This window comes from Equus przewalskii, chromosome 14 (genome assembly GCF_037783145.1).
Source record: "Equus przewalskii isolate Varuska chromosome 14, EquPr2, whole genome shotgun sequence".
Lineage (NCBI taxonomy): Eukaryota > Metazoa > Chordata > Mammalia > Perissodactyla > Equidae > Equus > Equus przewalskii.
Genome location: NC_091844.1, coordinates 63641757 through 63656389, shown reverse-complemented (window position 1 = coordinate 63656389; position 14633 = coordinate 63641757). Strand labels below are relative to the sequence as shown.

At 37.8% G+C, this 14633-nt stretch overlaps 1 protein-coding gene across 5 annotated transcripts in view; it reads left to right on the top strand.

The window, feature by feature from the left end:
* The window catches only part of TTC27 (tetratricopeptide repeat domain 27), a 177876-nt gene that overhangs the window by 41790 nt on the left and 121453 nt on the right, over positions 1 to 14633 (top strand). For all 5 annotated transcript variants that reach the window (XM_070574210.1, XM_070574213.1, XM_070574214.1 and 2 more), the window contains one exon: positions 7192 to 7258. In XM_070574210.1, coding sequence (XP_070430311.1) covers positions 7192 to 7258 — 67 coding nt within the window. The remainder of the gene's footprint in view (positions 1 to 7191; positions 7259 to 14633) is intronic.

The following is a 14633-nucleotide window of genomic DNA, read 5'->3' as shown; positions in this document are numbered from 1 at the left end:
GTCAAACTAGAAATGTCTGCGTGTGGGTATGTTGTGTATGTTTTAAATGAAGTGATTTCATAATTCTTTTCTCTTCATTTGCTATTTTTTCTTACCAACAATAAAAATAGTTCATTGAAAAATTATTATATAAACATTTAATGCTCATTATAAACTCCTCTAAAAATACTGAAAATTACAAGGAAGTCCTCCTATTTTGTGGAGTGGTATTTTCTTTTCATTCTTAATATAAGTAATATTTACATACAAAAGAATTTATATAATATATAAATGTAAATTATATAGTTTAATAATAAAGTGAACCCACCACTCAAGAACTAGAAGATTACAAATATCATTAGCACAGTCTCTGTGTTTCTTCCCTGTCTCGTCGTCCTGCTCTCCTCAAAAGGTAACCACTAGCTTGAATTTTGTGTTTGTCATTTTCTTGCCTTTTCAAAACATATATTTACTCACATTGGCTTCATTTTGTTTGTCTTTGAGCTTTATAAAAGTGGTATTTTACTATATGTAGTCTTCTGTGATTTTTTTCCCTCTCGTTATTGTGTTTCTGTGATTCGTTCATGTTGTGTAGAGCTGCAGGTTACTTGGCAGTATAGCATTCCGTTGGGTGAATATTTCACAATTTATCAGTCTCCTTTTGGATATTTGTTTTTTTTTTTTTATTGAGTTATTGATAGGTTACAATCTTGTGAAATTTCAGTTGTACATTAATGTTTGTCAGTCGTGTTGTAGGTGCACCACTTCACCCTTTGTGCCCACCCCCCACCCCACCTTTCCCCTGGTAGCCACTAAACTGTTCTTAGTCCATAATTTTAAATTCCTCATATGAGTGGAGTCATACACAGATTATCCTTCTCTCGCTGGCTTATTTCACTTAACATAATTCTCTCAAGGTCCATCCATGTTATTGCAAATGGAATGATTTTGTTCTGTTTTGCAGCTGAGTAGTATTCCATTGTATATATGTACCACATCTTCTTTATCCATTCGTCTGTTGCTGGACACTTAGGTTGCTTCCACGTCTTGGCTATTGTAAACAGTGCTGCAATAAACATTGGGGTGCACAGGACTTTTGGGATTGCTGACTTCAAGCTCTTTGGATAAATACCCAGTAGTGGGATGGCTGGATCGTATGGTAGTTCTATTTTTAGTTTTGTGAGCAATCTCCATACTGTTTTCCATAGTGGCTGCACCAGTTTGCATTCCTACCAGCAGTGTATCAGGGTTCCTTTTTCTCCACAACCTCTCCAACATTTGTTGCTATTAGTTTTAGATATTTTTGTCATTCTAACGGGTGTAAGGTGATATCTTAGTGTAGTTTTGATTTGCATTTCCCTGATGATCAGCGATGATGAGCATCTTTTCATGTGCCTATTGGCCATCAGTATATCTTCTTTGGAGAAATGTCTGTTCATGTCTCCAGCCCATTTTTTGATTGGGTTGTCTGATGTTTTGTGATTGAGTTGCGAGAGTTCTTTATATATTAAGGATATTAAGCCTTTGTCAGATATATGACTTGCAAATATTTTTTCCCAGTTAGTGGGTTGTTTTTTTGTTTCAATCCTGTTTTCATTTGCCTTGAAAAAGCTCTTTAATCTGATGAAGTCCCATTTGTTTATTCTTTCTATTGTTTCCCTTCTCTGAGAAGGCATGGTGTCCGAAAAGATCCTTTTAATACTGATGTCAAAGAGTGTACTGCCTACATTTTCTTCCAGAAGGCTTATGGTTTCAGGTCTCACCTTTAGGTCTTTAATCCATTTTGAGTTTATTTTGGTGAATGGTGAAAAAGAATGGTCAATTTTCATTCTTTTACATGTGGCTTTCCAGTTTTCCCAGCACCATTTGTTGAAAAGACTTTCTTTTCTCCATTGTATGCCCTCAGCTCCTTTGTCAAAGATAAGCTGTCCATAGATGTGTGGTTTTATTTCTGGACTTTCAATTCTGTTCCATTGATCTGTGCACCTGTTTTTGTACCAGTACCATGCTGTTTTGATTACTGTAGCTTTGTAGTATGTTTTGAAGTCAGGGATTGTGATGCCTCCCGTTTTGTTCTTTTTTTCTCAGGATTGCTTTAGAAATTCGGGGTCTTTTGTTGCCCCATATGAATTTTAGGTTTCTTTGTTCTAATTCTGTAAAGAATGTCATTGGGATTCTGATTGGGATGGCGTTGAATCTGTAGATTGCTTTAGGTAGAACGGACATTTTAACTATGTTTATTCTTCCAATCCATGTACATGGATTGTCTTTCCGTCTCCTTATGTCGTCATCCAATTCTCTCAGAAAGGCCTTGTAATTTTCATTATATAGGTCCTTCACTTACTTAGTTAAATTTACCCCAAGGTATTTTATTCTTTTTGTTGCGATTGTGAATGGTATTGTATTCTTGAGTTCTTTTTCTGTTGGTTCATTACTGGAGTATAGAAATGCTACTGATTTATGCAAATTGATTTTATACCCTGCAGACTTTGCTGTAGTTGTTGATTACTTCTAACAGTTTTCCAATGGATTCTTTGGGGTTTTCTATATATAAGATCATGTCGTCTGCAAACAGTGAGAGTTTCACTTCTTCCCTCCCTATTTGGATTCCTTTTATTCCTTTTTCTTGCCTGATTGCTCTGGCCAGGACCACCAGTACTATGTTAAATAAGAGTGGTGATAGAGGGCATCCTTGTCTCATTCCTGTTTTCAGGGGGATGGGGTTCAGTTTTTGCCCATTGAGTATGATGTTGGCTATGGGTTTGTCATATATGGCCTTTATTATGTTGAGGTAGTTTCCTTTTATGCCCATTTTGTTCAGAGTTTTTATCATAAATGGCTGTTGGATCTTGTCAAATGCCTTCTCTGCGTCTATTGAGATAATCATGTGTTTTTTATTCCTCAGTTTGTTGATGTGGTATATCACGTTGATTGATTTGCAGATGTTGAACCATCCCTGTGTCCCTGGTATGAATCCCACCTGATCCTGATGTATGATTCTTTTGATGAATTGCTGAATTCTGGTTGCCAAAATTTTGTTTAGAATTTTTGCATCTATGTTCATCAGTGATATTGGCCTGTAGTTCTCTTTTTTCGTGGTGTCCTTGTCAGGTTTTGGTATCAGCGTGATGTTGGCCTCATAGAATGTGTTAGGAAGTGTTCCATCTTCCCTAATTTTTTGGAATAGCTTGAAAAGGATAGGTATTAAATCCTCTCTGAAAGTTTGGTAGAATTCCCCAGGAAAGCCATCTGGTCCTGGGGTTTTATTCTTTGGGATGTTTTTGATTGCTGTTTCAATCTCTTTCCTTGTGATTGGTCTGTTCAAATTGTCTGCCTCTTCTTGAGTGAGCTTTGGGAGATTGTATGAGTCCAAGAATTTATCCATTTCCTCTAGGTTATCCATTCTGTTGGCATATAGTTTTTTGTAGTATTCTCTTATAATCTATTGTATTTCTGCAGAGTCTGTTGTTATTTCTCCTCGCTCATTTCTGATTTTGTTTATTTGAGCTTTCTCCCTTTTTTTCTTTGTAAGTCTGGCTAGTGGTTTGTCAATTTTATTTATCTTCTCCAAAAACCAGCTCTTTGTCTCATTGATCCTTTCTACTGCCTTTTTCGTTTCAATTGTGTTTACTTTTGCTCTGATTTTTATTATTTCTCTCCTTCTGCTGACTTTGGGCTTCATTTGTTCTTTTTTCTCTAGTTCAGTTAGGTGTGCTTTAAGGTTGCTTATTTGGGATTTTTCTTGTTTGTTAAGATGTGCCTGTATTGCGATGAATTTTCCTCTTAAGACAGCTTTTGCTGTATCCCATATGAGTTGGTATGGCATGCTATCATTTTCATTTGTTTCCAGGTATTTTTTTATTTCTACTTTAATTTCTTCAATGATCCATTGCTTGTTCAGTAGTGTGTTGTTTAGTCTCCACATCTTTGTGCCTTTCTCAGCTTTCTTCTTGTAATTAATTTCTAGCCTTATAGCACTATGATCTGAGAAGATGCTTGTTATTATTTCAATTTTTTTAAATTTGTAGAGGCTTGCCTTGTTTCCCAACATGTGGTCTATCCTAGAGAATGTTCCATGTGCACTTGAGAAGAATGTGTATTCAGCTGTTTCAGGGTGAAGTGATCTATATATGTCTATTAAGTCCAATTGTTTTAGTTTTTCATTTAGCTCCACTATTTCCTTGTTGATTTTCTGTCTGGATGATCTGTCCATTGATGTGAGTGGGGTGTTGGGGGCCCTACTATTATTGTGTTGTTTTTAACATCTTCCTTTAGGTCTGTTAATAGTTGCTTTATGAATCTTGGTGCTCCTGTGTTGGGTGCATAGATATTTATAAGCGTTATTTCTTCTTGGTGAAGTGTCCCTTTGATCATTATATATTGTTCCTCTGTGTGTCTCTTTACCTGTCTTATTTTGAAATCCACTTGGTCTGATATAAGAATTGCAATACCTGCCTTTTTTCCCTTGCTATTTGCTTGAAGTATTGTCCTCCACCCCTTCACCCTGAGTCTGTGTTTGTCCTTGGGGCTGAGGTGTGTTTCCTGGAGGCAACAAATTGTTGGATCTTGTTCTTTAATCCATTTTGCCACTCTGTGTCTTTTTATTGGAGTTCAATCCGTTCACATTGAGAGTGATTATTGATGCCTGTGGACTTAGTGCTGTTAATCTGTCACTCATTATCTTGTTTTCCTGTGTTTCTTTTCCTGTTTGCTTTAGACTACCCATTTAATACTGCAATTTCTTATGCTGGGTTTCTTAAGATTTTTCCTTATTTATGATTTGTGACTCTGTTCTGTACTTTATTTTAGTGTCTACCTTGAAGTTTGTATTTAGAATCTCGTGTATAATATAGTCTATTCTCTGGTGGTCTCTTACTTACTTGACCAATACTGATTTAGACCCTTTGCTCTTCCCCTCCTAAATAATTATTTTCATTTCTTATTCCAACTCGTCTTATTAATTGGTAGTTAGAGTGCTAAGATCGTCCTTGTTTTGGTAGTTTCCTTACCTTTACCCTAATGCTACAATTGAATATTTGCTATCCTGTTCTGGTTCTATCCATCGGTCTCCCTAGTCTGTGGATTGTGTCCCCTTTCTCCCTTTTTTCTTTTTTCAGGTATGAGAGCCTTCTTGAGGATTTCTTGTAATGGAGGGCTTTTGGTTACAAATTCCCTTAACTTTTGTTTGTCTGGAAAAGATTTAATTTCTCCCTCATATCTGAAGGAAATTCTTGCTGGATAGAGTATTCTTGGCTGAAGATTTTTATCCTTTAAAGCTTTGAATATGTCACTCCATTCTCTCCTAGTTTGTAGGGTTTCTGTAGAGAAATCCGCTGACAGTCTGATAGGGGCTCCTTTATAGGTTATTCTCCTTTTTTCTCTTACTTCCCTGAGTATTCTTTCCTTATCTTTCCTTTTTGCCAACTTTACTACTATGTGCCTTGCAGTAGGTCTTTTTACATTGACAAATCTAGGAGATCTAAAACCCTCCTCTACACACATTTCTCTGTCGATCCCTAGATTTGGGAAGTTCTCTTCAATAATTTCGTTCAGCACACTTTCTGCTCCAGTTTCCTTTTCCATATTCTCAGGAATTCCTATGATCCTTATGTTCTTACTCCTCATTGAATCCATTATCTCTTGGAGATTTTCCTCATTTTTTTTAATTCTTAGTTCTCTTTCTTCCTCTGTCTGGTGCCATTCAGCCTGTCTATCTTCGATTATGCTGATTTTCTCCTCTATGTTATCTACATGGGCATTGAGGGAATCCGTATTCTGTTTTATCTGGTCCATTGTGTTTTTCATCTCAAGTAATTCTGTTTGATTCTTCTTTATGATTTCAATCTCTTTTGTGAAGTAACTCCAGAACTCGGCTTGTTTCTCTCTCTTTCTCTCTACCTCATTGAGTTTTTTTATTATAGCTGCTCTGAACTCATTATCACTTAGTTTACCTACTTCCAAGTCCTCAGGACTTAATTCTATGTTTTTATTGTTTTCCTTCTGGTCTGGGGCTTTCATAAATTGCTGGATGGTACAGGAGCGGTTTTTTCTCATGGTGGTAGAATTCAGTTGCAGTTACAGCCTGTCGCCACTAGATGGGGGTCGAGAGCGGCGTGTTAGCTCTCTGCCTTGGGGCAAGATGGCTGCGCCCACTGGCTTTGTTAGGGGGGAGGGGCTGTTACTCACACGCGCCGGTCTCGGTTCAGATCAGTTCTGTTCTCTGGTCTCCCAAGGCCCTTGATTTATAGGGTCCCCGCAGACAGAAGCTTTCCCCCCGTCAGCGGGTCTCCACTGAATCAGCGGCAGGAGTCCTGGATGATCCCCCCGTCACGCGTCCCCTCCCCCGCTCCTTCCTGACCCGCGCCGCAGCGATCGTAGACTCTAGGGGAGGGAGCGATGTTCTCTCCTACCGTTCCAGCGCCTCCGAAGGGGTAAAGCTAGGTTTATGATCTCCGCCTTCTTGGTATTGTAGGTCTCTAACGAGCTGGCATTATGTTTATTCTCTGAAATTCAGTTCTTCCAATCTTTTGTTGTATTTTGGAGGGGAGAGAATCCCGGGTCAGCTCACCCCGCCATTTTGCTCTGCCCCATCCGGATATTTGGTTTGTTAATGGATTTCCCCTATTACACACAATATTACCATGGATATTTGTGTATATGATTTTTGGTACAATTGTTCAAGAATTTCTCTGGACTCTATACAGAGGATGGAATTACTGATTTCAGGATACGTGAATGATCACTCTATAGGATAGTGCTAAATTGTTTTTCAGAATTAGTCTACCGAATCATACTTGGACCAGCAGGATCTAAGGATTCCTATCGTTCTGCCTCTTTGACAGCCTCTTAAGTTTTGCCTGTCTAATGGTTATAGTAATATTTTTTTTTGGCGTGAGTTTAATACACAGGAGTTGGTGCCATATTAATTCTTTTCGTTTTCTTTGTGGAGTGGCACATACTGGTTTTCTTTTTTCCTAGTAAGATAAATTCTGTTGACATTTAGTACACCAACCACATTTTATTTGTCGGCATTTATTAGTTTTTGTACTACTTATCTTTCACACATTCATATCTATATTTGTATACAATACAATAACATAAAAATATGTGCTTTCAAATATATAAATAGAGTTTACTTTGCCTTTTAAAAGTTATATTTCATTAGTTACAACATGCATTGTAGAATTAATTTTCTTTTTTTTTAATTTAAAGCACAAATTTCCAAAAGAATAATCCGGTGCATAAGTTAACTGAGGAGGAGCTGCTGGCATTTACAACAGTGAGTAAAGTCTTTTTCCTTTCCATTTCATACTTTTTTCCTTGTAAATTATTTTGCCTCTGGTATGTTCTTGCCTTAGATTGCTTATGTTGAAACACTGCCACCTAAGGAAATTAAGGGGGAAAAAATCATCATTTTAGTTTCCAGGCTGCCTATATCTTGCTGCTGATTTAAACATAAGCATTTTTCTTTGTACTTGCTTGTATTTGAGGGCTGTGACCAAACATTTCTTGTTTTGTTGTTTGATCCCAGGGCCTAGTCCACTATCTCCGACATAATAGGTGCTCAGTAAATGTTTGTTGAATGAATAAATGAAGTGACACAGCAAATTTGAATCATCACTCCAAAGTTAGAATAGTATGCAACTCTCTTGTCTAAAGCTGAAGGTGATGCCTACATGGGTGTGATGAGAAAGATGACTTCAGAGAGCTAGGAGCAAAACCAGGATGGGTTATAGAGGCTGAGGAAGGAAGCAATACCAAGAGCATGGAGGGTGCTTGTTAGCATTCAACAGTGTAGAGCAGTCAGGAGAAAAGGCTGTGGGCTTTGGTAATTAGAAGTGCATTGCTTCTCTCTAGGACAGTTTCAGTGGAATAGCTGGGTAGTCACCTCATTACTGAGAATTAAGGAGGGGATGGGGTGTAAGAAAATAAAGTCGATACATGAAGACCTCAGTTGGAAAAGAGTGGCAGTGCAAAGGAAAGATAGAGTAATAGATGTTTGAGGATTCGAGATCAAAGAAGGCTTTTCAAGAAGAGAAAAGGCATAGAGCAAGGAGTCAGTCCATATATTTTTAGTTTTATGGATAAAAAGAAGATATGCATGTCTTCAATGAACACAAGTTGCTTAAGATACATCATTTTTCCAAAGGCATTTTTATTATCGTAGTTAGGAAACGAGTTAGAATTCTGATGTTTTCTTCCTTTGTTATTTTATAGATAAGGCAAAAATAAAGTACTTTTATCTTGTAGAAAGGAAAGCTAGCTTACTTTGTACTTGTACTGTAATATAAATTTTGCAAGTTACTGTTTTCTATATACAGTTTTGGAATTGGTTAGATGTTAATCCTTTGAGTCCTCTCTGAGCCTTTATTTTCCCACTTCAGTATTCTTAGAAATCTTTGCTGTTTATCATTATAGCATGTATGTGTTTACATAACTATGTGAAAATGTCACTAATTATTTGTTACATATGCCATCAGGAATTTGACAAGTAAAGTGTTAAACATTTTTAAAAGATATATTAAAAATTACTATGTACTTCTCATTTATTCATTCAGCTAATATCTGTTGAATACTTAATATTTACCAGATATTGTGCTGGTAGTCACTGGGGATACAGCAATAAACAAAGTCTTTTCTCTCCTGGAATTTACATCAGTTTACATTCTTGTGGGGTAAATACACAGTAGACAAAGAGAGAAATAGACATTTAATAAAAAGTGCTCAGGAGAAAAATGTAAAGTAGGGTAAGGGAGTAAAAATGGGATGGGAATGGCTGTTGTAGATAGGGTGGTGGGGATATCTTGATGGGAAGGGGACGTTGACCCGGGTCTGCGTGATGCGAGGCACAGGGAAGGATGCGGAGAGTCTGGAATGGTGGTGAGTTAGAGTCAGAGTGGGGAAGTAGAGAGCTGGATGGGGACAAGCGTCCAGATGATAAATGATGACCAGGATGCTTGGATTTCTTCTGATGGCTGAGGTAAACAGGATGCAGCATATGATAAGAAGTGTTCCTGCTGGCCTTTCTTGGGGAGGTTGGTCAGTAGCAACATCTTCTTGCAATGGGCCTCATAAGCAGTTTAGTGTGATATATTTATATTATCCACAGTTTTCCTGAAATCACACTAAAATACTCTATTTACAGTCAAACAAATTTTTTAGCTTTTCTTGTGGGTAGGGGTATATTTCTTCCTTTCTTTAAACCTTTTCCTACTTCTTTTGAATCTTTTTTTAAAAATTTCTTCTCCCATTCTTCTTCTTGTATACCGTGAGATACTTCTGAAGTAATTAATCTGATAACTTCTGCTAGTAGGTAACTCGTCCCTCCTCGCTTGTGGTAAGGTCATAAATTCAAATTTGATACTTTTCCCTGAAGGGCTTTACAATACATGAAATTTATGCTCTCTCTCCTCCTCCAGCTCTTTTCCAGATCAGAACTGACCTGAGGCCCGATCTCTTTTTTGGAGGAAAGCTGTTAGATTACAGTGATTCACAAGGCCAGGCCTAACTCTTCTAAGATGAGTTTGTTCATCCCAAGTAAATCTTTAATTGGTAAGAAGTAGGGCAAGGAACTCTTATATGAGGAGGGCTTTTAGGAGCCCCAGACATCCTTTGGGCTCTGAATCCTCCCTTTGTTTTTTTTATCCTAAAGGAAGCATGCAGAATACACCAGAAAAACCCAAATCAACCCGTGTCAACTCTTGCTTTTTTCTATCAGTCCGTCTTCTTATCCCTTCCTTGCACGTGATACAGAAGCGGATAATAAGATTAATTAAAAGTGGCCCCTGGTTTTAATGAAGAATTTCATTGAAATTTATATCCTATATAACTATATATCCTGGGGCCGGCCCTGTGGCCAAGTGGTTAAGTTCGCGCGCTCTGCTTCAGCAGTCGGGGTTTCACTGGTTTGGATCCTGGGCGTGGACATGGCACCGCTCATCAGGCCATGCTGAGCCAGCGTCCCACACAGCACAACCAGAGGCACTCACGACTAGAATATACAACTATGTACTGGGGGGCTTTGGGGAAAAGAAGGGAAAAAAAAGAAGATTGGCAACAGATGTTAGCTCAGGTGCCAATCTTTAAAAAAAAAACGTGGCATAACTATATATCCTATGTATAAAATACCCTTTATTTATATCCTATATAACTCCAAAAGAGTTATCTGAGACAAGGGTGGCCACTTTTAGGTACTCCCCCACTTCTGAACTCTTGAACTTTTGTCCGTGCATCTCTTTTAACAAGGATCACATTTGGATTATATTATAATTATTTATGTATATGTCTTACCTTCCCCACAGGACTATAAACTCCCAGTTTTAGGGACTAGGCTCTGTTCTTTTCTGAGTCTTCCACAAGGCCTGGTACAGTGCTTCAAGGCTTTACTCATAGTTCTTGCTTAATGAATGTATGCAGAATAAGAAAATGAATGAAATATGCTAGAAGTCTGGAACAGGATTTATTTTTGTTCTACAGCTTGCTGCTGCAATGCTCCACTTAGGCCCATAATTTAGGTAATACTACTACCTATTGGTAAAGATAACCACTTGTTTCATCTTCCTCTTCTGTAGAATGGGGGAAGGAGTGATGTGTCCCTCCCTCGGCACTGAAAACTAGTTTTGAGGATCAGATTACAGAACATATATGAAGGTACTTTGGAGTAGGTAGAGGCTGTTGTACCCGTAGTATTCAGGCATGAGCTAGATCTTCTGGTCATTGATTTGTAGGAGAACGTTTCTATTTTTTTATGCAACACATTTTTTCTTAAAGTATGCTTTTTTTTTTTTTTTGGTGTGGAAGATTGGCCCTGAGCTAACATCTGTTGCCTTTCTTCCTCTTTTTTTTTCCCCTTCCCCAAAGTTCCAGTGCACAGTTGTATGTCTTAGTTGTGGGGCCTTCTAGTTCTTCTATGTCAGATGCTGCTACATCATGCCCTGATGAGTGGTGCGTAGGTCCGTGCCCAGGATCCCAACTGGTGAACCCCCGGCCGCCAAAGTGGAACATGCGAACTTAACCACTCCACCACAGGGCCAGCCCCACATTTCTATTTTTAAGGAGTAGGAATTCCCAAGTGGATGAGACCTGTTTGGAGTTGGCTGTAGATGTGGAAGAGAAGGAAGCAGAGAGGAAACAGTATACTCTTTCTTGCTGGGCATCCATTTCCCTGTTCTGGCAGCAGCCTGGTAGCTGGGACTGGGCTTGTGAGCTGTTGAGGCTGTGACGTGTCTTCCTCTGTTGCTGGAAGAGCAAATGCAGTAGAAATCTTGATACTTAGACCAGAAGATTGTAAGCCCTTGGAGGGAAACGAACCATGGTTATTGGACATTTGGTAAATATTTATTGAAAAAATAAATGAGTGGCTTATTGGTCTTGAACTTTGTTCAGTTTTCATGAACTGTCCTAAAGTTTACTAAAGTGATGGTGAAATCTCTTTTTTGGAGGAATTTTTGCCAGTGTTTTCAGGTTGGTGCACAGCATGTTGAAATGTATGTGAGATGTGTTGGGAAAATGTTTTAATTCCACAAGATTGGAAGCTTGTCCTAAAAGAAATACTTGACTTTTTAAGGTTGTCATTGTGTAGTGCTATTCCTGAGACATTATATTCACACATTTCAGGAAAGCTGAATGAGTCATAGTAAAAATAGCCCATATTGTTTTAGAGAGCCATTTATGTCATATTGGCTTGATAATTTAAAATTAGCTGGGTTATCTACGTTATTTCCTTTCAGATGAGCCAAGTCAGTGACATTCAGTAATGCTTTTAATTTCCTTTCATTGTTGAAAATGGGAACTATTTAGTTAATTCATACAGGTGTTTCAGTTTTCATTGGCAAAAGTTTTGCTTAAGCGTGAATTGATACTGGCAGCCTGCCTTCTGACTGTCTGTCTGAAGCCCTAAGGTCTCTCTAAATGAAAAAAGGAAAAAGACCTTTGGAAGTTACACATTATGTTATATGTATTTTCTCTTTCTGCTATCAGTTTTAAAGCTATTAAATATTTATCTATAAACATAAAATCGCTTGCTAACCACTTTTACAGATTAAAATGATCACCTATTTTTCTTTTAGGGAATATTCATTTCTTAATTTTAATTTTTTAAGATAGGCAGTGTAACTTTGTGAGATAGCCACAATACTTATGATAGTTTGTATTAGCATTTCATGATGACATTTTCTATATTAAGCAAGATAGCCCACCAGTTTGATTTTCTTTCTGGTTTGAATATTTGTCTCTAAAATGTTACTAATGCATTTTAATTTAATATGCACTCATTGGCATAATGAACCTTGTAGCTATCTCTGGGTTAAAACCTGGTTACTTATAAAGAAGCAGGAGATGGGTGTATTTTGTTTCTTGTATCGGTTTGTAGGTTAACTGTTATTAAGCAGAGGCTTAATATTTTTTAATATTTAATATTTTTTGACTGGAGTTGAACTGAGTTACTTGTATATATCCTATTTTAGGAATAGATAGAATAAGTAAAAGGATTTGTGGAATCTTACAAGGCTCCACCATCTGCTTTGATAACTGCTAGACTTCTTTCTTGACAGTTAACCATGCTTAAGATTAGCGCTTATTTGTGGATTTACTTCCAGCCATGTTGGAGTAACTGATACTGGATTTGAACTCTCATTGTAAACAACTACAAAATTGGACAAAATATATGTATGAAACAGCAATGTATAAAAAGGATAATAAGTCATCACCAAATAGTGTTTATCCCAGGAATGCAAAATTTGTTTAAGCATGAAGCAATCAATGCACTTCATCTTATTAGTATAGTAAAGGAGAAACGCCAAAGGATTATCTCAATAGAAGCAGAAAAGCATTTGAAAAAATTCAACACGCTTTCATTATAAACACTCTTAGTACACTAGGAATAGAAGGGACTATCAACCTGTGAAAAATCTATAGTTAAAATCATTATTGATGTAAAACAATCTTTCCCCCCTAAGGTCAGGAAAAAGGCCCTCCTATCCTCCATTGAACTATAAATTCCAGCTAGTGCAATAAGACATGAAGATGCAAAAGGTATGCAATTTGGAAAGGAAGATATAAAACTCTGATTATGCATAGATGACACAATTGTGTACCTAGGAAACCCTAAAGAACGGACATGAAAGCTACTAGAACTCTTAAGCAAGGTCTTAGAATACAAGGTCAACATAAAAAGTCAGTTGTGTTTATATATTACTAGCAATGAATAATTGGGAAAGACATTTTAAAATCATTTATAATAGCATAAAATCTTGAATGTCTAGTGAAAAATTTAACTGAAGTAGAAGACCTGTACACTGAAAAAGATAAATAATGCTGAGAGAAATTAAAGAATATCTAAATAAATGGAGAGATTACCATGTTCATAGATTGGAAGGCTCAGTATTGTTGAACTGACCATTCTTCCAAAATTGAACTATAAATTAGGGCCCCCCATGGCATAGTGGTTAAGTTTGGCATGCTCCTCTCTGAAGCAGCAGCCCACATTTGTGGGTTCAGATTGCAGGCGTGGACTTAACACCGCTTGTCAGCCATGCTGTGGCGGTGACCTACATACAAAATAGAGGAAGATTGGCACAGATGTTAGCTCAGGGTGAATCTTCCTCAGCGAAACAAAACAAAACAAAACAAAAACTATAAATTAAATCCAATAGCAATCAGAATTGTAGTAGGATTTTTTTTCTTTGCAGAGATTGACAAGCTGATTCTAAAATTTGTTTGGAAGACTTCTGCTTCTGTGATAGCCAAGTAAGCTCTTATTGGAACCATCCTTCTGCAGATAAAAATTACAATCTACTGACAAAATACAAAAAAACAAAAAGCAACTACCTAATGACACTGGGGAATGACCAAAGGCAGAAAGATTCTGGAGATGATCGTTTACTTGGAAGAAGGGAATGACATTGGGCCATTTTCTTGTTTTTGTTGTTTCTATCCTGTGGCTAAATCTCAGTGTCTTACATGCAGGGCAGCTAAGACTCTATAACAATTCAATAATCTAAGGGCAGAGTTTGGGGCTGCCATGACTGCTGTCATGTGAAGGGGGCATTTCATAAAGGAGAGAGTAACAGGTGAGGATTCTTACATTCTGTATATAAACTTTGTCTGTGTCTGGCTCACCCCTGAGCTACACGTGTTTAGGGCATACTCTAAGTAGCTCAGCTAAGCATAAAGGAACTCAGATGAGATTTGAGCAACCACCTAACAGACTGTGTGTTCAGGTTTAATCAAACCAAGTTATGTGTTAAAACATAAAAGCCCAGGGGCAGGCCTCGTGGCCGAGTGGTTAAGTTCGCGTGCGCCACTTTGGCGGCCCAGGGTTTTGCCAGTTCGGATCCTGGGCGTTGACATGGCACTGCTAGTCAGGCCATGCTGAGGTAACATCCCAAATGCCTCAACTAGAAGGACCACAACTATAAGGACCACAACTAAAATATGCAACTATGTACTGGGGAGGTTTGGGGAGAAGAAGCAGAAAAAAAAAAAGAAGAAGATTGGCAACAGTTGTTAGCTCAGGTGCCAATCTTTAAAAAACAAAAACAAAAAACATAAAAGCCCAACACTTTGGAACAGCATAACCCAAGTCACAGTCTCAACACTATAACAGTCACAATACGTAGGATACCATGCAAAATTGCTCAGCAAACGAAGAATGA